At 73.9% G+C, this 21,374-nt stretch overlaps 2 protein-coding genes across 6 annotated transcripts; one reads left to right on the top strand and one right to left on the bottom strand.

Moving 5' to 3' along the window:
• The first annotated feature begins 17 nt into the window (after positions 1 to 17).
• Positions 18 to 15,169, top strand: ZBTB7B (zinc finger and BTB domain containing 7B). 5 transcript variants are annotated; one of them, XM_063357236.1, is made up of 3 exons: positions 18 to 566; positions 12,748 to 13,751; positions 14,356 to 15,169. In XM_063357236.1, the coding sequence occupies exons 2-3, from the start codon at positions 12,757 to 12,759 to the stop codon at positions 14,774 to 14,776; spliced, it is 1,416 nt and encodes a 471-aa protein (XP_063213306.1). In that variant the 5' UTR covers positions 18 to 566; positions 12,748 to 12,756; the 3' UTR covers positions 14,777 to 15,169. The 5 variants fall into 5 exon arrangements, with proteins under 5 accessions (XP_063213306.1, XP_063213305.1, XP_063213307.1 ...); XM_063357235.1 differs by lacking the exon at positions 18 to 566 and adding an exon at positions 2,527 to 2,719 and having other exon boundaries at positions 14,356 to 15,167; XM_063357237.1 differs by lacking the exon at positions 18 to 566 and adding an exon at positions 4,532 to 4,700.
• Positions 15,170 to 17,580: 2,411 nt separating this feature from the next.
• Positions 17,581 to 21,360, bottom strand: DCST2 (DC-STAMP domain containing 2). Its single transcript, XM_063357608.1, has 15 exons — positions 21,057 to 21,360; positions 20,787 to 20,957; positions 20,565 to 20,666; positions 20,266 to 20,460; positions 20,088 to 20,153; positions 19,750 to 19,963; positions 19,488 to 19,663; positions 19,250 to 19,414; positions 19,006 to 19,173; positions 18,788 to 18,888; positions 18,550 to 18,680; positions 18,286 to 18,401; positions 18,096 to 18,189; positions 17,770 to 18,009; positions 17,581 to 17,680 (listed from the first exon to the last, which is right to left on the bottom strand). Exons 1-15 carry the CDS (start codon positions 21,358 to 21,360, stop codon positions 17,581 to 17,583), a joined length of 2,343 nt encoding a protein of 780 aa, XP_063213678.1.
• Positions 21,361 to 21,374: the final 14 nt, after the last annotated feature.

The following is a 21,374-nucleotide window of genomic DNA, read 5'->3' as shown; positions in this document are numbered from 1 at the left end:
ACAGCTGGAAGAGCGTGGGGCAGGTGCGCACAGCTGGATGGGTGTGGGGCAGGCAAGCCCCCCCGAGCGGGTGCTGGCCCGGGCCGGCACAGCCGGGGCAGAGGTACCCAGCGGGAGCCGAGCCCGGGGCCGGGGGCCGGGGCCGGTGCAGGGTCTCCCGCGGCGGGTCCCGGGGCCGGGGAACCCCCGGGCCCCTCCAGCCGCTGGGGCAGCGCGGGGGGGTCCCCCCGGGCGAGCGCAGCCTTGGGGGTGCCCGGGCTGCGTCTGGTATTTGTAACCCCAATAAACGGTGCCGCCGGCACCAACCCCCCCTCTCCGTGTCCCCACGAGTGTCGGTACCGGGCCCGCGGGAAGTAGCCGGCGGGGGGGGGCTCGTGGCCCGCGGGGCTCGGCTCCGGGGACCGGCAGTGCCCTCTGCAGGCGGCCGCCGCCGGGCCGCGATGACCGCCCGGTCCTTCCTGCCACGCCGCCGGCCCGGCTGAGACGGGCCTGGGCTCCGCGGCCCCCGCCCGCCCCGCCCGGCCCCGGTCCCGGCCCCGGTCCCGCCGCGTCCCCGCGGGCAGGAGGTGAGTGGGGTCCGCGCCGTCGGGGCCGCCCCGGGGGGGAGCGGCCGGGCGGCACCGGGAGCGCCGCCGCGGGCACCGGGGGCTCCGGCGCCGATAAAGCGCAGCGGCCACGGAGAGCGGCGGTGCCGGGGGGGGTGGGGGGGGGGCTCGGCGGGGGCCGTGGGTGCCGGTTTCGGGCCGGTGGGCGGCGGGGCCGGGAGCGGGTGTCAGCGGCGCGGAGGGGATTTTTTGCGGGTTTCCCCCCCCCTCCCCCCCGCCGCTGCCGCCGCCCCCGCGGGAGCCCCGAGCCCGGTGGGTCGGTGCCGGGGATGGGCGGGGGGCGGCCGGCCCGGAGAGGGGGTGGTGCAGGTGACCGGCCGGCCGGTGCGCGGGGGGGTGATGGAGGTGTGGCCGGGGGGGCGCGGGGCAGGTGGACGGAGGGACGGACGGTGGGAGGGAAGCAGAATCCGAGGCCCGGCGCGGCGGCAGGTGCCCGGTACCGGGGCCCGGCGTGCGGGGAGTGTGTGTGTGTATGTGTTGGGGGGGGGGGGGGGGGGCCGGCGCTGGAGCGGTGCCCCCCCGGCTGACATAACGTCTGCGCGGGGCGGTGTTTGCCTTGGCAGCCACCGGCGGCGGCGGCGGCGGCGGCGGCTCCTCACACTTTCCGCCAGCGCCGGGCAGCGGCCGGGCTCTGAGTCAGGAGCAGCCGGAGGGAGGGGGGGGGGCCGGGGGAGGCCGGGGTGAGGCGAGGTGAGCCCGGGGCCGGGCCGGGCCCCGCCGCCGCCGCCGCCGCCGCCGCTGCCTCCCGGGGGCCGGCGGCGGCCAAACAGGTTGCGCGGGGTCCCCGCCCCGCCACCTGCGGGGGGGGCCGCTCCCGGGGGGGGCCGCTGCCGCCGCGCCCTGCCCCAGCGCCGCCGGGAACGGGGAGTGGGGGGGGCCTGCCCCGCCCCGCCGCGCCGCGCTCCCCCGGCTCTCCGTCCTTCTCCGGTTCCCGGTCCTCCATCCTCTCCGTAGCCCGTTCCCCGGGCCCGGTTCTACTTACCCACCCCCCCACCCCCACCCCCCGGTGGCCGGTTCTTCATTCCCCCATCCGTGTCTCGGTCCCCGTGCCTAGTTCTGCATTCACCACCCCCCCGGTGCCCGGTTCTCCGTGCCCTGTACTCCATCCCCCCCCGGTGCCCGGTTCTCCGTGCCCTGTACTCCATCCCGCCCCCCCCCCCCCCCGGTGCTCCGTTCTCCATAGCCCCCGTACCGGGTGTTCCATCCGCCTCCGGCGCCTTTTCTCTATTTCCCCCCGGTGCCCGGTTCTCGGTGCCCGGTTCTCCACACCACCCCGGTGCCCGTTTCTCCGTTCCTGGTTCTCCATCCTCCCACCCCCCGGTGACTTGCTCCCCGTGCCCGCTTCTCCACACCCCCCCCACACCCCCCCATGCCCGATACTCTATCCCCGCCCGGTGCCCGGTTCTCGGCGCCCGGTTCTCCATCCCCCACACACCCCCCCCGCCGTGCCCAGCTCTCCCGTGCCCGGTTCCCCCGCCCCGTGCCCGCGGGGCGGAGCGGAGCGGGGCGGCCCGGCCCCGGGGCTCGGCGGCCGCAGCGGGCGGGGCGCGCTCGGCGCCTGGCACCGGGCGAGGCGCCGGCGGGGCCGTACCGGACTCCCCCCCCTCCCCACCCCGCCATCCCCGGGGTCGGTCCCACGGCGGCCCCGTTAATCTCCGCCGTCCCGCGCCTCTGACTCAGCTCTTTACCCCCCCCCCCCCTTCCTCCCACCGCACCCCCCGGTCCCGGGGGGGCCCCCTCATGGCCCCCGCCCTCCCTGGGGGGGGGGTGGGGCGGGGTTGATGGGCGGGCCCCCCCCACCAATGGGAGGCCGGACCGCCGGCGCGCTGCCCAATGAGCGAGGCGGGGGCGGGCGCTTCCTGGAGCCCCGGTGGCGGCGGTGGAGGGCGGGGGGGGGGGGGGGGGGCAGCGGGGGGGGGTGTCGGTGGATGGATGGGGCGGGGGGGGGCGGCAGGTGAAGGCGGAGGCGGGGCCGAGGCCCCGGGACCGGCCCCGGAGCTCGGGCGGGGCTCGCAGGTGAGCGGCGGCGGGTGGGAACGGACGGACCCCACCGACGGGGAGGGACCGACCGGGAGCGGGACCGGTACGGCGGAGGCTTTTGCAACCCGGTTGCGGTGAGTCGCGGGGATCCGGGATGCTACCGGCGGGCACGGTCGGGGCGCGGAGCACCGCCCGCTCCCGGCGCACGGAAACCGTGCGCCGGGAGCGGGCGGTGCTCCGCGCCCCGACCGTGCCCGCCCGCCGCCGGTAGGGTGGGGGGGCCACCACCCGTGGGTTGTTCCCGGTCCCCTCCGCAGGGGAGCTGCGGGAAACCGGTGCCACCGGCAGGTCCCCGCCGCTTCCCGAGGCTGCGCCCCCCCCGCCCCCCCCCCCCACACCGGTGACAAGGTGCCGGTAGAGGTGGGAGCGGAGGGTGGGTGTCCCCCGTGTCCCGGCATGCTGCGCCCACGCCGGTGACCCGCCGGGCCTGGCCCGCTGGCGGCGGGCGGCTGCTTGCCGTTGACAAGGGGTTGCCCACTGGGCCCGGTGGCTCGGTGGCACCCGCCGAACACCGGTGGACTCTGCCCCGCGCGCACCCAGCCCTGCTGTACCTGTCCCCCCTCCCTGGCTGGCTGCCCCCAGCCGGCTGTTTGCCCGGGGCGGGGTGCGGTATTTACCCTCCCGCCGCGGCCCGCGCCAGAGAAGAGAGCTGCCGTCTTGCGCCGTGGCCGCGCTTGACCCGAGGCCGCTTTCGCCGGGCGAGGGGGGACGCGGTGGCGGGTTTGGCGTGGGGTGAGTCTCGGTGTGCCTCGGTTTCCCCCGCCGCGGACAGGTTGGTGGGGCTGGGGTCTCCCCGGCGCTGGCAGAGGCACACGGCCGCTGCCGGTGACTCGAGGCCGCGGCCGGTGATGCCGGTGCCGGGCGCCGAGGGAGGAGCTGGGCTCAGGAACTTGAAGTGGATGCGTGGAGAAGGGGAAGCTGTGGGGCAGGGGAGGGTGTGGGGCAGCGGAGCCGGGCTGGGGGCTGGTTGGGGCTGGGGGTGCCCTCGCTGGGGACAGGGGTGCAGAGCAGGTGAAGCCCCCGAGCATGGGGAAGTGACAGGAGGTTGGGGGGGACGTCGGCATTGGGTCCTGGGGACGCTCTGAGACCACCCGCCGGGGCGCAGGCTGGCTGGCCCCCCCCCTCGCTGGCAACGCCACGGTGCTGAGCCCGAGGCCGTGGCAGCGCGGCTCTGCCAGCTGGTGCCATGCACCCTCGGTGCACACGTGGCACGAGCGCGACGGGCCTGAGCGCGACAGGGGCGGGCAGTGGGCGCAGTGGGGGTGCGGGGCCAGTGCGGCCCCCGCAGCCCGACCCTCGAGGGGTGGCCGCTGCCCCGCGCGCGGAGCAGGAACTTCTCCTTCGGGGCGGGTGGCGGATGATGAAACCACGGAGAAATCTCTCCTGGCAGCGCGCGGGCTGCTGGCGGGAGCCCCCGGGAGCCCGCGCTCCCCCTGCGCCGCCGCCGCCGCCTTTCCATGGTAACCCCACCGCGGGAGCCGGCGGGGTGCCGGCGGGGGAGGCCGCCCCGTCTGGGGGGTTGGCGCCCGCCCGGCTCCCCGCGGCAGCGCTGGCGTCCCCGACATGCCCCGGGAGCTGCGTGTCCACACCCCAGTGAGCCCCGGGGCGGCCGGAGGACCTGGCGAGGGGCTGGGCTGAGACCCGTCAAACTCGCTTCGTGCCAGGGAGGTGACGCTTGGGTGGCCGTGCAAGCAGCGGGGGAGGCGGCCGTGTCCGATGCCGGTGCCGTGGCCGGTGACCTTCAGCGCGCCCGGTGCCTGGCCGCGCTCCGTGTCTGGGGATGGGTGGCGGGTTGGCGTGCGCGCCGGTGTGGCAGGAGCTGCAGGGCCCCGGTGTCCCGTGCCTGCGGAGCCGGTGGCGTGACTTGGCGGGGCCGTGGGCGGGCGGGGGGACCGAGCCGTGGCGAGGGAAAATGAAAGCAGGTGATGCGGAAGGAGAAGTAGGTCAGGCGAGCGCTGGCCTCTCCCGGCAGCCTCGGCTGCGCTGCGTGCTCCGCTCTGCCCCGGCTGTCCCCGCCGTGTCCCCGGGCCCCATGGGCAGCGGCTGGAGGGGGCGGTGAGTACGGGGTCCTGCCCCCGGGCGCTGGGTCCTGGGCAGGGTGGGTGCCAGACGCTGCCTGCCCTGGGTGCCGGTGAGCGCGGCCGGGCTGGCTGGCACGCGGTGGGCATGACAGCGCCCCGGTAATTTCGCTTCGGTTCCCCTCCCGCGGGTAGCCCTGGGGACACGGGGGGTCCCTGGGGGCTGCGGTGGGGATGGGCAGGAGGATGCTCCGCTCCTGGCCCGCTGCGGGGCCGAGGAGGGGAGGGCAAAGGGGATTCCCGTCCCGCTGGGGCTGTGCCGAGGAGCCGGCACAGCGGGGACATCCCGGTGGGGCTCGGGGCTGGGGACGGCTCGGGGACGGCTCCGCGTGTCACAGCGGGGCTCCACGGCCGGCTGCCCCCGGCTCCGCTCTGCTGCGGGGGCCGGGGCCGTCGCCCTCCCCACGGCGCGGGGCTGGCCGGGGTCTCGCTCGCGGCGCCGTGTGGGTCGGGGAGGCCGCGGCGGGCACGGCCCCGCTGGCAGCGCTACGTGGGCTCTGGGGGGGATTAGAGCCGCCTGCCCCCTCCTTCCTCCCCCGGGATCAGCCGTGGGCAGCGGGGAGCTGGCAGCAGGCAGCTGCCGTGGGGGCGGAAGCCGGGCTATTTCGGGGGGTGTGGAGGGGGGGCCGTGGGCTGGCACTGTCCTTGCCGGGTGACCGCACCAGGACCAGCACCGCCCCGGTGCCGGGATGGAGCGCGGAGGCCTGTCCTGTGCCAGCTCCGGCTGGCGGTGCTCGGTCCGTCCCGGGGTGCAGTGAGGACAGGGACCCCACGGCGGGGAGAAGATGCCACCAGCCTGGGGGGCCCCCGGGGCCGTGCGGCGCGGCAGGACCCGGGGGTCTGGCTGCCCTCCAAGGGGCTCCCGTGACTGTGGGCCGCAGGGCGAGCAGCACCGGAGCCGGCTCACCCCGGGGCCGGCAAGCGGGACCAGCCGCGGGCAAGCCTGCCTTGTCGAGGGCTGGCAGGGCCTCGTCCTGCTGCCACTGGCCCCCCTGTGCCCAGGACCAGGCTGTCGGGGTGCACGTGGGCAGCCGAGTCTTGGTCCGTCCCAGTGGGGTCCTGGCCAGGCTGGGCCATGCAAGCCGGGGGTAGCAGGATGCCCGGCTCCGCTGTGCCCCTCTTGGCACTGGCAGGGGTGTCCTGGGCACCAGCCGGCCTCGGACCCCTGCCGAGTGTCACCTGCCTCGACTGCAGCCCTGTCCCCCCGGCTGATGGGGGACCCGCCAGTGGCTTTCACTCCACGCTGGGGTGATCAAACGTGGGGTTTGCTGTTGACCATTTCCTTCCTGTTCCCCCCCTCCTCAAGCTCCATTTCGGCAGCCCCCTTCCTTCCTTCTTTCCTTCCTTCTTTCCTTCCTTCTTTCCTTCCTTCTTTCCTTCCTTCCTTCTTTCCTTCCTTCTTTCCTTCCTTCTTTCCTTCCTTCTTTCCTTCCTTCTTTCCTTCCTTCTTTCTTTCCTTCGTTCCTTCCTTCGTTCCTTCCTTCCTTCCTACCCCCCTTCTCTCTGTCTGCTCCCGGCTGTGCGTGGCCCCGCTCCCGGGGCCGCCCTGGCAGGGAGCAGCCGGGGACAGCCCCTCTCCGGCCTCGCGTGGCCTCTCCCCAACGCTGGGGACGGCGACGCTCGCGGCGGGCAGCCCGGGGGTGACCGACAGAGGCCACGCACCTTTGGACGCATCCGTGCTGGCCACCCACGGGCGAGCAGGTGGCTGTGGGATCCCCCGTCCTGGCAGGTTGGGGTCCCCCGTGGTGCGGGAGATGGGGATGCCCATGGCCAAGGTGCCCGTCCTGCCATCCAGAGAGGGGCTGGTGCCACGCGGGAGCTGGGATGCTGCCGGAGCCCATCGCTGGCAGGATGGGGCCGTGTCCCATCACTGGTGACACTGGTCAGGGTGCCACTGGCCAAGGCAAGGGCGGAGCGTGGAGGAGGATGGAGGAAGGTCAGCCCTGCCTCCCCCAAGGCCAGCGCCTCCACCGCCTGGTCCCCCCCCACCCCGAGGTGGGCACCCTGGGTGCCCCCCAGCCGGGGCCAGCAGCAGTTTGTGGCCGGCGCGTGGGCGGTTGCAACACCCCCCATCCCCCCCCAGGGTGGGGGGGACGTGGTGACTCACCCCAGCGGGGCCTGGCCACCAGCGGGAACCCTGAGTCAGGGCTGCGTGCCCATGCCGTGCCCCTCCCTGCCCGCCTCGCCCACCTTATCTCCCGCCCTTAGCACCTGGCACACCTGGGCCAGGGGGGGCTGGCGCCATTCCCCTCCTTTATGGGGAGCAAAGGGCAGGCAGAGGGTTGGCAGGCAGGTGCCATGTCCCTCCCTCCCCCCTGGGGACGCTGGCCTGGGGATGTCCTCCCCCCACCGGGGTGGCCGGCCAGCCCGCAGCGTGGTGGTGGCCAAGGTTGCTGGCACCACCACCGCCGCCTCCCAGCCGCGCTCCGGCCATCGGGCCGACCCGTGGTGGCGCGTGGTCTCCGGTGATAGGAGAGACGTGCCATGCCATGGCGCCCGTGGGCGAGTCGCCGAGGCGCCCGCTGCCCCTCTGCCCGTCGTCCCCGCTGCCCGCCGGTGTGGTCGGGCTCTTGCACAACCCGGCTCTTTCCGCCGACGTTGCTGGGGACGGAGGCCCCCTCCCTGCCCGGCTACGTGGCCCCGCTGGCACAGGGCTCTTCCCCTTTCTGCCCGGCCTCGTGCCGCCGGCAGCACCGGCACGGTTGCCCAGAGCCCGGCCGGGGCCGTGCCAGGGCGCTACGGTGGGGCTGCCCCCCGAATGGGGGGCAGCCCCACCGTAGCGCCCTGGCACGGCCCCGGCCGGGCTGGTGTGGGCGGCCGGGGCGGGTGCTGGGTGCCGGCGGTGGGGTGTGGGGAGCGCTCCCCTGGCTGCTAATTGCTGTTTAGCTGGGGACGCAGAGGGTGTAATTATGGGGGGGGATTGCGTGAACCTGCAGCCGGCCCCAGGGGGGCTGCGGGGGGAAAGTTAGGGGGGGTGGGCGGCGGGGGGGGGGGGGGCCGTGCCGTGCCCCACCGGTGGCCCTGCCCAAGGGGACCGGGTGAGACACAGGTGCCGTCCCTCAGCCCCCTCCTCTGGTCACCGCATCCCCTGTGAGACCTCGAGGACCCGCTTTGGGGGCAGAGCGGGACGTGCATCAGCAGGGTTGGGGGGCGGCTCCGGGGCTGGCCAGGCAGGCCACGGCACGCCGCACCGAGCCCAGCCCTGCGGTGGCAGCCCCGCTCCCACCGAGCGCAGGCGCCCTCCCGGCTCGGCCGGGGCCGGCCGCGGCCAGCGGCGAGCACCCAGCACCCATCGCCCTGCCCCGGGGCGGCGAGAGGGCGAGGGCTCGTCCGACGCCTCGACGCTGGGGGCCGGGGGAGGCGATGCCGGCGGCGAGGAGGGGATGCCCGCGGCACGGGGCGGCCGTCCTGCCGGCGCTGGGAATTTCCTCCGGCGGGAGGGGGCCAGGGGATGCCCCTTGCCCGGTTCCGGGTTGGCGCCCCGCGGCACGGCGCCGGCCGCGAAGGGTTAATGCCGTGTGTGTTCTGGGAAGCGGGGCTGGGAGGTGCGTGACCCGGGGTGTGGGCGTCGACTCCTTTTGAGGTGGGATCCTGAGCTCAAGTGCAGCGGGGAGCGGGGCCAAGTTCACACAGCACCCTGCCTTCCCCTCCCTGCCGCTCGCGGGCCGCCGACCCGGCCGCGGCGCAACACCGAGCCACGCCGGGACGCGCGCCAGGTGAGCCGCGCGCCCACCCCGCCGCCAGCTGCCGGCATGGCGGAGAAGGTGCCGGGGCGGCGGGGACCCGGCGTGGTACCGGGGTGGGTGCGGGGAGGGCCGGGCACGGCTGCTTTGGCACCGGCCGGGAGGCTGCCGGGATGCTGGCGTCGCCCGAGCCCTGCGCCGCCCTCGCTGCCGGTGGGATGGGACGGGACGGGATGGGATGGGAAGGGACGGGTGGCAAGGTCCGGGTCACCGCGGCCTGGCAGAGCGAGGCCCGCACCTTGCGGCGTCGATGCCGGACACGCCTCTGCCTGGCCGGGCGGGGGGGAAGGTTTTGGCAGCGGGAGGGTGCCGTGATGCCAACATGGGGACGGTGGGCAGGGGGCTGGCGCAGGGGCTCGGCTGGGCCGGCAGCTGCTTGTCCTGGCTGCAGGTGCCGGGGTTGGTGCCGGTGATGCCGCAGGTCCTGCCACCACAGCTCTGCCACGGCAGGGCTGCCTGTGCCCAGCCTCCAGCCCAGCGACCGTGCCAGGCTGGCACCGGGCCCCGGGAGCTGCGCCGGGCAGCGCCGGCTGGGCGTGCAGGCGGACCTGGGCCGCGGCACTCAGAGCCCTTTCCCCGGCGCTGATGGCCGCCGTGCCTTGGCCACCGGCGCACGGCCGTGCCCGCGAGGCACCGGAGGTGCCTGGGAGCGCTCGGACGGGCACTGCAGGCACGGGGAGCCGGACGGCAGCGGGGGGCCGGGGTGGTGCCATGGGGCTCGCTCCCCGGCACCGTGGGGCGGGGGGTCTGTTTATCCTCTTCTCACTTCAAACCATTTCCTTTCGGCTCCGCTCGCTGTTTTCTTCTTCTTCTTCTTTCAAAGAGCGGGACCGCTTCCCCCCCGCCTGCCTCCCCTCCAGCACCGGGACCCCCGGCACGCCTCTGGCACGTGCCCACTTCAGGGCCACCAGCCTGGCCGGACCCTGGCCCACCGCCTTCCCCGCCGGGCGGGCAGAGGGGCCGCACAGCCCCCTGCCCCGCAGCCGTGCCACCCCCCTGCACCGCGGCAGCCGGGGCCGGGGCTGCTGCTGCTCCCCACCGTCTTCGGGCAGGGTGATGGGTGGGTGGGGGGATGCACGGCCCGGACGCCTGCGTCCCCTTCCCAGCTTCCAAAGGGCGAGGGGCCCCTGCGGGGCGAGGGGCTGGGGGCCGGGTTGGTGGCTGGTGCTGCGCTCCCCTTCCTGGGTGACTCATTCTCCCCGGTGCGGCTGTGAAGTCCCTCGACAGCGTTTGCGACTCTTGTGACCGAAAGCAGCGGCACCCGGCAGCAGCCCGGGGATGGGGGCCGCGCTCCCCGAGGCCCCTGCCCCCCCTTCCCACAGGGGAGCAGGTGGGGGGGAACCCCCAGGCACCCCCTCCCACCCCACATCTCCCACCATCCCCGAGCTGGGGCCAGTGCCTGGCACAGGCTGGCATTGTGCCCATGCGCTGGGTGCCATCCCGGCTCGGCAGCACGGGACACAGCCGCTGCCTGCGCAGGGTGGGTGCTGGCAGGGCCGGACCCCCGCCCCGCTGCCTGCGGACCCCCAGGGGCGGAGGGGGGCTGGCAGGTAACGGGGGCTGGCAGGTAAATGGGGGCCGACCGCAGTTGCAGCAGGCGGCGTGGGCCGGCGGTGGGATGTCAGGGTGACCCGGGCAGGCATTGTTCCCGCTGCCGCCCGCCCCGGCATGGCAGCCAGCTCAGTGTGGGGAGCGACCCCCCCTTTCCTCGGCCCCGTGCGGCTGCCGCAGCCGAAACGGGCCCGGCCGCAGGCATTGACGTAACTGAGAAAGCTCTGGCGTGGCAGGGGTGCGGGCATCGTTGCCAGCCCCCTCCTGGGCCGTGCCCCCCGCCCCATCGTCTCCAGGGAACGTTGGGGGTCCGGGGGTGGCTCCGGCACCCTCACACCTCGTCCCCCCCCCATTTCCTTATCGCCGCTGCGATCTCGATGGCAGCACCCGCTCAGCATGTGACTTCGCTCCAGCGGGGAGGATGCGCGGGGGGGGTGGGGGGGGGGCGGGGGGTGTCGGGGAAGAAGCCGTAAACGGGCGGTTTGGTGGATGGAAAATCCCCCTCCTGCTGCCACCTCGCCCCCGCCCTGCCCCAGCCCCGCGCCTTCGTCCGCAGGCATCCGGCCCCGCGGCCGCTCGCGGGGGTCCCGGCTCCCTCGCCGGGCTGAGCCGGGCCCGCGCCGGGGAGCACCGTGGCACCCTGAGCACCGGGGCTGCTCCCGCCTGCACGGCGACATGGCGAGGCTGGTGGCCATGCCTCAGAGCGCCCTGTCACCCGCCGGGACCTCGGCTGCTGCACCAGGCCCCGGCAGCCCTGGCGCAGGAGCCCCACCACGGGCACATGCCGGCGGCCGCTGGCCCCAGCCCTGCGTTGTACCCCGTGCCCGGGTGTCCCATGGGCCTGGGGGTGCCACAGGGATAGGGGGGGTCCATCCTGCTGCCATCAGGGTTTGGTCAAGAGAGACAGCGATGGAGGATCTGGCTGCCACCCCATGCCAGGACCACCGCCTGCCACAGCCCTGGGGGTCCCTCAGCGGGCACCGCGTCCCCTTTGTCCCCCCGCCGAGGCCGCCCGAGCCGTGGTGTGGGGCGCTCGCCTCCCCTAATCCTGCCCCCACTGCTAATCCCGCCTAATCCCACCGGGGGCTGTCGCTGCCTGTTGGCTCCCGGGGCCCTGATGGCTTAATCGCCCCTAATCCGCTCGCCCCCGCCCCGGCGGGCAGCGGGGACCCCGGCCGGCGGCGGGACGGGCTCCTGGCAAGGGAAGGAGGAGGGGGGGCGGCCATGGGCGCTTGGCGCCAGCATCCCGGGCGGTCGGCACTGCCCGGCTCCCAGTTTCAGGGGCGGCTGCCGCCTGCCATGCCGGTCGGGCCTGCTCGGCAGCGGCTGGGGCGGCTCCGCAGCCGGTTGCTCCGGGGCCGTTCCCAGCCGCCTGCCGAGGCAGCCCCAGCTGGCGGCCGCCCAAGCGCAGGGAGCGGCCGGCGCGGGGATGGGCCCCTGCGCCGGGGGCCGCCGGCCGCGCCGCCCCTCCACGGGCAAGAGGGGGCACGTCCCCCGCGCCCGCCGACGGCACAGCGTGGCTTGGCACAGCGCGGTGGGGTTCGGTGTGGATGGGCCTGGCGCAGCTCGGTGCGGCCTGGTGCGACTCAGGGATGTCCAGTGCCACGTGCCACCATCCGCCATGGCTTGGCTTGGCTCGAGCATGGCACGGCACGGCTCTGGCAGCACCGAGAGCCTGGACATGGCACTGCGGCGTGCCCGCTTCTGCCTTCCCCAGGGTGCAGCCACCGGACAGACATCCCAGCCCGGTGTCACCCAGCGTCACCGGACAGCCGGGATGGCGTTACCCATGGCGGGGCAGGGGGTCGCAGACCAGGTTGCAGCACCGGAGCTGCCGCTGCTGCCCGCACCCTGCCTGTGGGTCGGGAGGGCAGCGCGCTCCCTCTGCCCGTCTTCCCACAGCCTCCATCGCCCGCCTGCGCCGGCTCCGTGGGGACGCGCGGGTCCCCAGCGCAGCACGGCGAGGACGCCGGGTGCCAGAGCCGGGTTTATGGCTGAGGCCAAGCCCTGCCAGCCGCAGCGTGGGAAAGGCCCGGCTCGCGCAGGCAGGGCTTGGCTGGGCGAGGAGCAGCCCCGGGCTGGGGCAAAGAGGGAGGGAGGGGGCCGGGCCCCCACTGGGAGCGGGGGCAGGAACCGGCGGCGCGGGTGCAGATCCTAATCTGCGGTGGCAGGAAGCGTGGCCCCCGTTCCCAGCCCCGGCTGGGCTCCGTGGGGCGGCCCCCGGCCCTCGGGGCCCTCTTCCCAGCACTCGCCCGCCCACCCGCGCCCGCCGCCGCCGGTGAGGCCCGCGTTCCCAGGACGAGGGTGCCGGGAGCCGGTGGCAGCGCCCGGCCGTGCCGGGGGGTGGGTGGGCTGGGGCAGGAAGCGCCGCGCCTCGACGCCGTTCAAAGGCGCCGCGCCGAGATTTCCCCCTTTGCTGTGGTGGCGCGGGGGGCGGCGCGGGCGGCCGGGTGCTGGCGGCGGAGGAAGCGCGGGGGGCTGCGGCAGGGGGGGCCCTGCCGCCCGCCAACCCCGGCAGGGGCTGAGCGGGGGTGAGGGCAGCCCCCAGCCTGCCCCGGTTTGGTGTCCCACCAAAACCCCGGCGCCGCCGCCACCAAGCCCCACGCAATGGAGGTTTCCTCGCGCCCCGGCTTCGTGGCAGAGCTGGCGCTTCAGCCGCGGCGTCTCGGCCCAGCGCCGTCTTTGGGCTGGTTCCCGTGCCGGTGGGCGAGCATCCCCTCCTTCCCGCAGGTGAGGACGATGGCCAGCCCGGAGGACGACCTCATCGGCATCCCCTTCCCCGAGCACAGCAGCGAGCTGCTGAGCTGCCTGAACGAGCAGCGGCAGCTCGGGCTGCTCTGCGACGTCACCATCAAGACGCAGGGGCTGGAGTACCGCACCCACCGCGCCGTCCTGGCCGCCTCCAGCCGCTACTTCAAGAAGCTTTTCGCCGGACCGGGGCCGGGGCAGGAGGTCTGCGAGCTGGACTTCGTGGGGCCGGAGGCGTTGGGCGCCTTGCTGGAATTCGCCTACACGGCCACGCTCACCATCAGCAGCGCCAACATGGGCGAGGTGCTGCGGGCCGCCCGGCTGCTGGAGATCCCCTGCGTGATCGCCGCCTGCGTGGAGATCCTGCAGGGCAGCGGGATAGAGGCGCCCGGCCCCGATGACGGCGACTGCGAACGCGCCCGCCGTTACCTGGAGGCTTTCGCCGCCCTCCCCGAGGGCGAGGTGCCCGCTCCGCCGCCCCCCCGCCCCGCCGCCCGCCGCAGCAAGAAGACCCGCAAGTTCCTGCAAGCCCGCGGCGCCCGGCTCAACAACCACACTGAGGAGCCGCCTGCCGAGGCCGAGGGCTGCGGCAGCCCCCCGCCGCCCCCCGGGCCGCCCTCGCCGCCCCTGCCCGAGGGGCTGCCCCTGCCCTACGAGAGCTTCGAGCTGCCCGAGGAGGAGGAGCTGCCCCCGCACCCCTTCCCCTTCCCCTACCAGCCCTCCCTGTCCCCTGAGGAGGGCGGCTCCGACGAGGATGCCATCGACCCCGACCTGATGGCGTACCTGAGCTCGCTGCACCACGAGTCGCTGGCGCCCGGGCTGGATACGCCCGACAAGCTGGTACGCAAGCGCCGCTCGCAGATGCCCCAGGAGTGCCCTGTCTGCCACAAGGTCATCCACGGCGCCGGCAAGCTGCCCCGCCACATGCGCACGCACACGGGCGAGAAGCCCTTCGCCTGCCAGGTCTGCGGGGTCCGCTTCACACGGTGAGTGCTGCCGGACGGGTACCCGACGGCATCCCCCGTGGCGCCTCCCCTGCTGGCACCTGGCACAGCGCGGCGGTGCGGGTCGGTGGGTTCGGCTTCACGTCGTGAGTGCTGCCGGACCGACCTCCCGGTTCCGCTGGGTAGCCGGCAGCATCGCCTGCACCGCATCCCCCCACACCGCATCCCCCGCCAGCCCTGCCGGTGCCTGGCCGCATCCCCGCCATGCTGCACTCCAGGTCCCCGGGCTCTTCTGCGCACCCTGCGTGCTGCCGGCCCGACCTTCCCTGCCTGCCGCCCAGGGTACCCGGCAGCGTCCCCCGCCGCGCTGGCACCTGCCAGCGTCCCTGCTGTGGTGCAACGCAGGGACCCATTTCCCACCGCTGCCAGTGCCGCAGCGGTCCCTGCGCGCCCCAGCCAGGCAGCCGGGACGCGTCCCTTGTCCCGCCGCATCCCCCGTGCCCTGCGACACGTCCCTGCCACGCAACGGCACCGTCCCCCTACCCGCTACGGCCACGGCCAAGCAGCCGCATCCCCGGGGATGCCGGCTGCCCCGTGCCAACCTCTTGCCTGTCCGTGTGTGTGTGTGTGTGTCCCCCCCTCCCAGGAACGACAAGCTGAAGATCCACATGCGCAAGCACACGGGCGAGCGGCCCTACTCCTGCCAGCACTGCAGCGCCCGCTTCCTGCACAGCTACGACCTGAAGAACCACATGCACCTGCACACGGGCGCCCGGCCCTACGAGTGCTACCGCTGCCACAAGGCCTTCGCCAAGGACGACCACCTCCAGCGGCACCTCAAGGGCCAGAACTGCCTGGAGGTGCGGACCCGCCGCCGCCGCCGCGACGAGCCGCCCCCGCCGCCCGCCGGACCCCCCGGCCTCGACCTCTCCAACGGGCGCTTGGAGGGGTTGCGCCTCTCCATCGCCCGTTATTGGGCTCCGGGACGGCCCGAGGAGGAGGAAGAGGAGGCGGAGGGCGAGGAAGGGCCGCAGCCGGACGGTGCTGTGCCGGTGGAGACGGCATAGAGCCGCCGCCATGGCGGGTGCCGTGCCGAGCCGAGCCGTGCCCGCCCGGGGTTTCTGTTCCCGTTTTTCCCGTCACGGTTCGTTCCCAGTTATGCAAAGGGGGAAACTCCCCCCTGGCCGATTTGCACAATGGGGTGGGGGGGGGGGGGGGGTCCCCGCCGTCCCCCCCTCCACCGTGCCCGGGCCCCCCCACCCTCACCGTGTCCGGGTCGTGTCCCACCCCCCAACCCCCCCCCACGCCGTGCCCGGGCGACGGAGCCCCGGCGAGGATGGGGGGGGATGGGGGGAAGCGAGACCGGGGTGTCCCCCCAAAACCCCCCTCCGTGGGTGCCCCCCCCAGCGGGACAGGGCCCGGTCCGTGTCCCCCCCCCCTCGCCAAACGGTTGGCGGGGGCGGGGGGGGCGGGGCGGGCCACCGCCCCGCGCTGTAAATAGCTTGACACCCCCCCTCCCCCCCCCACCTCCCCATCCCGAGCAGCCCCCCCCCCCGGCGAGCCCCCCCTCGCCCCTGCACTCCCGGCTGCTTTCTCTTGGTTGCACTATTCGGGTGAGCCCACCCGGGGGGGGGGGAGCAGCCCCGGCCCCCCCCCCCCCCCTCCCCCAACTCCCAAAAACCCCGGCCCTGTGGGACCCCCCCCCCCCCCGCTCCCCCCCACCCCTCCCCGGGGTGGCCGGGCCCCAGCGGTCACCCCTCTGCCCTTTGCACATGCCCCCCCCCAGGGCGCAACCCCCACACCCCACCCCCCCCCGGGGGAGCAGGGGACTGGCACTATTTGCCTAAAAATAAGAGTTTATCTATATTTAAAAAGATGATGTAATATATTCCCCCCCCCCCCCCCCCCCCTCCCCGGCCCACACCCCCCCCCCCCCCCCCCGGCCTCTCCGCTGCTGCCCGCCAGCGCTGCCCGGCCCCCCCGCGCGTCTGTCCCTTGCCATGGGGTGCCGGGGGGGGGGGGGGGGGAGGGGGGAGGGGGTTGGTGGTGGTGGTTTTGGGGGGGGGGGGGTGGGGGTGATGGGGACGAGGGGCTCGGCTCCCGTCGTGGCTTTAAAGTGCCTTACGGTGAACTTGAAAAATTTTCGGCTACTTGAACCTCTCTGGTGTCAGGAACCAAACGAATAATCGGCGGGCGGCTTCTTCCCACCCCCCCCACCCCCCCCCCCCCACCTCCCCAACACCCCCCCCCACACACAGCACCACCGCCGCCCCGCCGGGTCGCCTCTGTCTGTCTGTCTGTCTGTCTGTTTGTGTTTTGTTTTTTTTTTTTTTAAACGAAGGCTGCTTGGTAATAAACGGAGAAGCAGGGAGACCCCCCCCGCGCTCGGCCGGCTCTCTGCCCCGCGCCCCCTCCCCGCAGCACCGCCGGGGCCGGGGGGGGGAGCACAGCGGGGCTGGGGGCACCGTGGGGCTGGAGATGGGGCCACCATGGTGTTGGGGGCACTGTGGGGACGGGGACGGGGACACTGAGGGGCTGGGCGCACCGTGGAGGTGGGGATATCGAGGGGCTGGGGGCACCGTGGGGCTTGAGATGGGGCCACCGTGGTGTTGGGGGGACTGCGGGGATGGGGAGAGGGGCACTGAGGGGCTGGGGGCACCGTGGAGGTGGGGGCACCATGGGGCTGGAGATGGGGGCATCCGTGGGGTTGGGGGGGAACGACTGAGGATCTGGGGGCACCGCGGGGACAGGGACAGGGCTGGGGGCACTGTGGGGCTGGGGATGTTGAGGGGCTGGGGGCACCATGGGCCTTGAGATGGGGCCACCATGGCGTTGGGGGCACTGTGGGGACGGGGACAGGGCACTGAGGGGCTGGGGGCACCGTGGGGCTGGAGATGGGGGCATCTGTGGGGTTGGGGGGGGACTGAGGATCTGGGGGCACCGTGGGGCTGGAGATGGGGGCATCTGTGGGGTTGGGGGGGGACTGAGGATCTGGGGGCACTATGAGATTGGGGGCACCATGGGGACAGAGACAGGGCTGGGGGCACTGTGGGGACAGGGATGGGGGTGCTGGGGATCTCTGGGCACAACGGAGCCGGGGACACCATGGGGACAGGGCTGGGAGCACCATGGGGCTGGGGATATCAAGGGGCTGGGGGCACCGTGGGGCCGGAGATGGGGCCACCATGGTGTTGGGGGGACTGTGGGGATGGGGAGAGGGGCACTGAGGGGCTGGGGGCACCGTGGAGGTGGGGGCACCATGGGACAGGGCTGGGGGCACTGTGGGGATGGGGACATCGAGGTGCTGGGGGCACCATGAGGTGGGAGGTGGGGGCGCCAGGGGGCTGGGGGTGCTGCAGGGCTGGGGGCAGTGTGGGGACGGGGACAGGGGCACTGGGGGGTTGGGGTACCGTGGAGGTGGGGGCACGGTGGGGACAGGGCTGGGAGCACTGTGGGGCTGGGGATATCGAGGGGCTGGGGGCACCGTGGGGCTGGAGACGGGGCCACCATGGTGTTGGGGGGACTGTGGGGACGGGGGCACTGGGGGGGGCTCGGGTACCGTGGAGGTGGGGGCACGGTGGGGCTGGGGATATCGAGGGGCTGGGGACACCATGGGGCTGGAGATGGGGACACCACAGGGTTGGGGGCAGCGTGGGACTGGGGCCACCGTGAGTTGGGGACCACCCCGGGGTGCCGGTCCCCAGCTCAGGCCACCAGGACGCCGGCGCCCGAGGCAGCGGGTGCTTTATTGCCCAGTCCCTCCCCACCCGCCCCGGCAGCTCCCGGCCTCCCCCGCGCTGCTGGGGCTCCAGCCACGTCCTCCGAGCCTGGCCCCGTGTCCTCGCCGCCGCGTGGCACCGTCCTGCCGTCGTCACCGGGCCCTGCCCTCGCTGCTGGGCGGCCGCAGGGCCACCACCTCCTCCAGCTCGCTCCCGCTGCTGTCGGGCTGCTCCTGGTAGCCAAAGTCCAGGCTGCTGGGGGTGTGGGGGGGGGACACAGCAGTGTTGGGGACCGGTACCCCCAGTGCCAGGAGGGTGCCGGGGACATGGCCAGCCCTCACCTGGAAAGCGAGCTGTCCTCGCCGTCCACCCCGCTGCTGGCCCCGTCGCTCTCCCCGCTTGCCAACTCCTTCAGCTGGGCCCGCAGCCGGGCTGCCAATTCGGGGGGCAACCTCCTGCCGCCCCCCCTTCCCGCCGCCACCTCCCGGACGCGTTGCCGCAACAGCCGTCCTCCCTCCTGTCCCCGCAGCGCCCGCGCGGCACCGACCCACAGCCCCACCGTCTCCTCGTCGCTGGAGTCCCTGCGGGGATGGGGAGGGAGGGGTGGCTTCCAGCCCCCCACCCGGGGGGGTCCGGTGGGTGTCCCCCCGACCCCGATGCCGCTCACATCTCCTCGTCCCCCGCGTCCCAGCAGCTCAGGGGACCCGTGCAGACGGAGCAGACGTTTTGCAGGGTTTTGTGGCACTCGCTGCAGTACAACCCTGGGGAAAACGGAGAGAGGGGTGGGAGATTATTTCTTTTTTTTTTTTTTTTTGGCGGGGGGGCGGGGGGATGGCGGGGGGCGGCGGGGCTCCTACCTTTGCATTTGGGCGTCATACACTTGATGAAATCCGGCTGCTCCGGCATCTCGCAGGCCAGGCAGCGTTTCTGCTGGATGCCCAGGAGGCGAGCCAGCCGGGCAAAGCCAGGCACCCTGCGGGCAAGATGTTCCATGGGGGGCAACGCCATCCCCCCGGGGGTGCCGCGGACCCCCGGAGGGATGGCGTTGCCCCTTTGCAATGCCCAGCGAAGCGCTCGTGGGGGTCAGGCTGGCTCCAGCCCCGTGGATTCATCCTCCTTACGTGGAGGAGAGGAAGAGGAGCAGGTTGCCTTGCCCGGCGTCGACCGCGCCTCGCTTGGTGGCCTGGTACAGGGCACGTGCCAACCCTGCCCGGCGTGCCAGGATGGTGCTGTGGAGGAAGGCGGTGCGCTCCTGGCGTGGCGGGGGCGGCGGGGGGACACGACGCAGACGGGGTGAGGACAGGCGGGTGCGATGGAGGTGGTGGTGGTGGTGGTGGTGGCGGCGGGGGGGGGTTCTACCTGCTCGCGGGACGGGTAGTAGGCGGCACACACCAGCCGGCGCAGGCGTGCCACGTAGCTGCCGAAGACGGTGGTGAAGAAGCAGACGCCATAAAGGAGTCCTGGTGGGAAGAGGACGAGTCACGCCAAGGGGCGACCCCCCCCGCAACACACACACACCCCCCCCTTGCAACCCACCCCCCCAGCTTGCACGCTGAGGGGGCAGCACCCCCAGTCACCCATGGCGACGTAGGTGCCGTAGTCGGGCTCCACGGGGTGGACGACGCAGCGCTGGGAGAGCACCGAGACGTTGCCCCGCTGCAGCACGTCGAAGGCAGAGACCACGTCCCTGAAGATCTCACTGGTGTAGCCCGACCCGTTGACGCTGATGCCCAACACCACCGGCGCTGCGGGGCGAGCGGCTCAGCCCGGGGGGACGAGGCACCCACTGCCCCGAAACCCCCACCCAAGGGTGCTGCTCACCCCGGGCGACGATCTCCCCCTGCATCAGGTGCCGGATCAGGTCGAGCAGCCAGAAAAGGCTGTAGTCGGCCAGGATGATGCTGGCCCCCAGCAGCACGTGGCGCAGGATGGCCACCAGCTGCAGCCCGTACCGGCGGCACTCCTTGTACGACAGCCATATCCCGGCTGGGCGGGCACGGGAACGCCGTGAGCTCGTGCCGCGCCGGGACCCCGCCGCGGGGCTGGCCTGGGGGGTGACCCCCGGCGCAGGGCTGACCTGGGGAGACGTAGCGGGTGCACTCCCTGGCCGTCAGGGGCAGGACGGTGGCTCTGCCCTGCTCTGCCCGCCGCAGGTCCAGCTCCACGAAGCGCCGCGTGATGTACACGTTGTCGAAGGTGTCGTCCCGCAGGTACCGGTGACGGTACCGCACCGCCCTGGGGACACGGGGGGGATGCCGGGCACCCGCACACCGGCTCGCCGTGCCCCCCGGGGGAGCGGAGCAGGACCCCAGCCCACTCACTGGAGGTAGAGGTAGAGGATGGCGCAGAAGGAGAAGTGGAGGAAGAGCCCCAGGACGCGGCGGGTGGGCTCCAGGCGCAGGCGCACGCCCTCCATGATGTCCGTGGCCACCTCCCCCAGGCTCTTGCTGGCGCCCAGGCTGATGTTGAAGTGGTGCGTGGCCGAGATGTTGAACTCAAACTCCCGGCGGACGCGCTCCAGAGCGTCCTTGAGGGCTGCGGGGGTGACAAGGGGCTGCGTGGGGCTGGGGGTCGGGGTGAGAGCCAGGAGGGGGGCAGAGAGGGAGCCCTGACCCCCACTCCCCCCACCCCCGGCCCGGCGCGGCACCGAGATACTCACGATCTGAAATTTTCCTCCTGAGGAAGGACTGGATGTAGCTGGGGATGACGCAGAAGAGGAGGGCAACTGCGGAGAGAGGGAATCTCTGCCAGGGCGGGCACCCCCGCGACGGGCAGGGGTCCACCCCGCCACCCCCCCACCCACCCCCCCGCCGCCACAGAGGGGCAGGGACCCACACCCTTGGCCAAACCGCAGAGGGGCCTGAAGATGACGACGATGTAGCAGAGGAAGGAGAGGAAGGGGATGGTGCGCTCGCACTTGTCCTTGGCCTCGTGGAAGAGGCGCAGGCAGCGGGCGTAGGGGGAGCCCAGCTCCCGGTTGCACACCTCGCCCACCTTCATCAGCCACCGCCAGACGTTGCGCAGGGCCTGAGCTGCGGGCAGGGAGCGGCCGTCGGGGACGGGCGGCAGTGGTGGGGACAGGGACAGAGCGAAAGCAGGAGGGAGCCGGGGAGACCCTCGGGGACAAGGGGCTCACCGACGTAGCTGACGGAGTCCATGAGGGAGCGGAAGACCCTGCGGGCATGGTCGCCCACCACCTTGGCTTTCTGGGAGATCTCCTTGATTTTAGCCAGCATGTCTGCGGAGAAGGGGGACCTCTGACCGTACCCCAAAGGGCGAGGGCAGCCCGGGGCCGGCCAGCGCTGCCGGGGCTCCCCCGGGAAGGGACCCTCCCGTCCCACCGCATCCCCGGGCTCACCCAGCAGCGGCTCCTGGGCGCGCTGCAGCCGCTCGGCCGTCTGGTTGAGGGCCAGCTCGGCCCCGCACGACAGCGACTCGGCGGCCCGGGAGAAGTTCTGCAGGACGTTGGCGCAGGGACCCTGCACCGCCATGCCCAGCGCCAGCAGCAGCAGCAGCACCTTCCCCTCCCCTGCGGGGACGGGGGGGGGTCCTGGGGCTCAACCGGGACCCAGCACCCTCCCCCCTACCCCCGCCCCGGCTCCTGGCGGTGGGACCCACGGCTACGTACTGGTGAAGATGTGGGGCAGCGAGAGCAGCACGGTGACCCGCACCTTGGCGGAGAAGGCCATGCCCAGCCCCAGCGCGGCCCCCAGGCTGCTGGTGGTGACCAGGCAGTACCAGATGTCGCGGCCCTGCGCCAGCAGCACCGCAGCCCCGTACAGGCTGGCCAGCAACACGCCCAGCACGAAGCCGCCGGCGCTGTGGGCCAATTCCCGCGCTTCGCTTGCCTCCTCCGGCTTTTTCCGGGACCGCTTGCCCCCAGTCGGGCTCTCCCCCCGGCCCCTCGGGGGTCTGCCCAGCCGGGAGCCCATGCTGGGTTTCTCCT

Source organism: Chroicocephalus ridibundus, chromosome 21 (genome assembly GCF_963924245.1).
Source record: "Chroicocephalus ridibundus chromosome 21, bChrRid1.1, whole genome shotgun sequence".
NCBI lineage: Eukaryota > Metazoa > Chordata > Aves > Charadriiformes > Laridae > Chroicocephalus > Chroicocephalus ridibundus.
This window is presented reverse-complemented; position numbering and strand designations above follow the sequence as displayed.

Bases quoted from the DNA above. Each gene is read 5' to 3' on its own strand.
- ZBTB7B (XM_063357234.1), top strand. From the start codon at position 12,625: ATGGAGGTTTCCTCGCGCCCCGGCTTCGTGGCAGAGCTGGCGCTTCAG. The intron at 13,752-14,355 runs GTGAGTGCTGCC...CCCCCCTCCCAG, and splicing joins TGCGGGGTCCGCTTCACACG to GAACGACAAGCTGAAGATCC.
- DCST2 (XM_063357608.1), bottom strand. From the start codon at position 21,360: ATGGGCTCCCGGCTGGGCAGACCCCCGAGGGGCCGGGGGGAGAGCCCG. The intron at 20,958-21,056 runs GTACGTAGCCGT...CCGTCCCCGCAG, and splicing joins GCTGCCCCACATCTTCACCA to GGGAGGGGAAGGTGCTGCTG. The intron at 19,964-20,087 runs GTGAGTATCTCG...TCACCCCCGCAG, and splicing joins CAGGAGGAAAATTTCAGATC to CCCTCAAGGACGCTCTGGAG.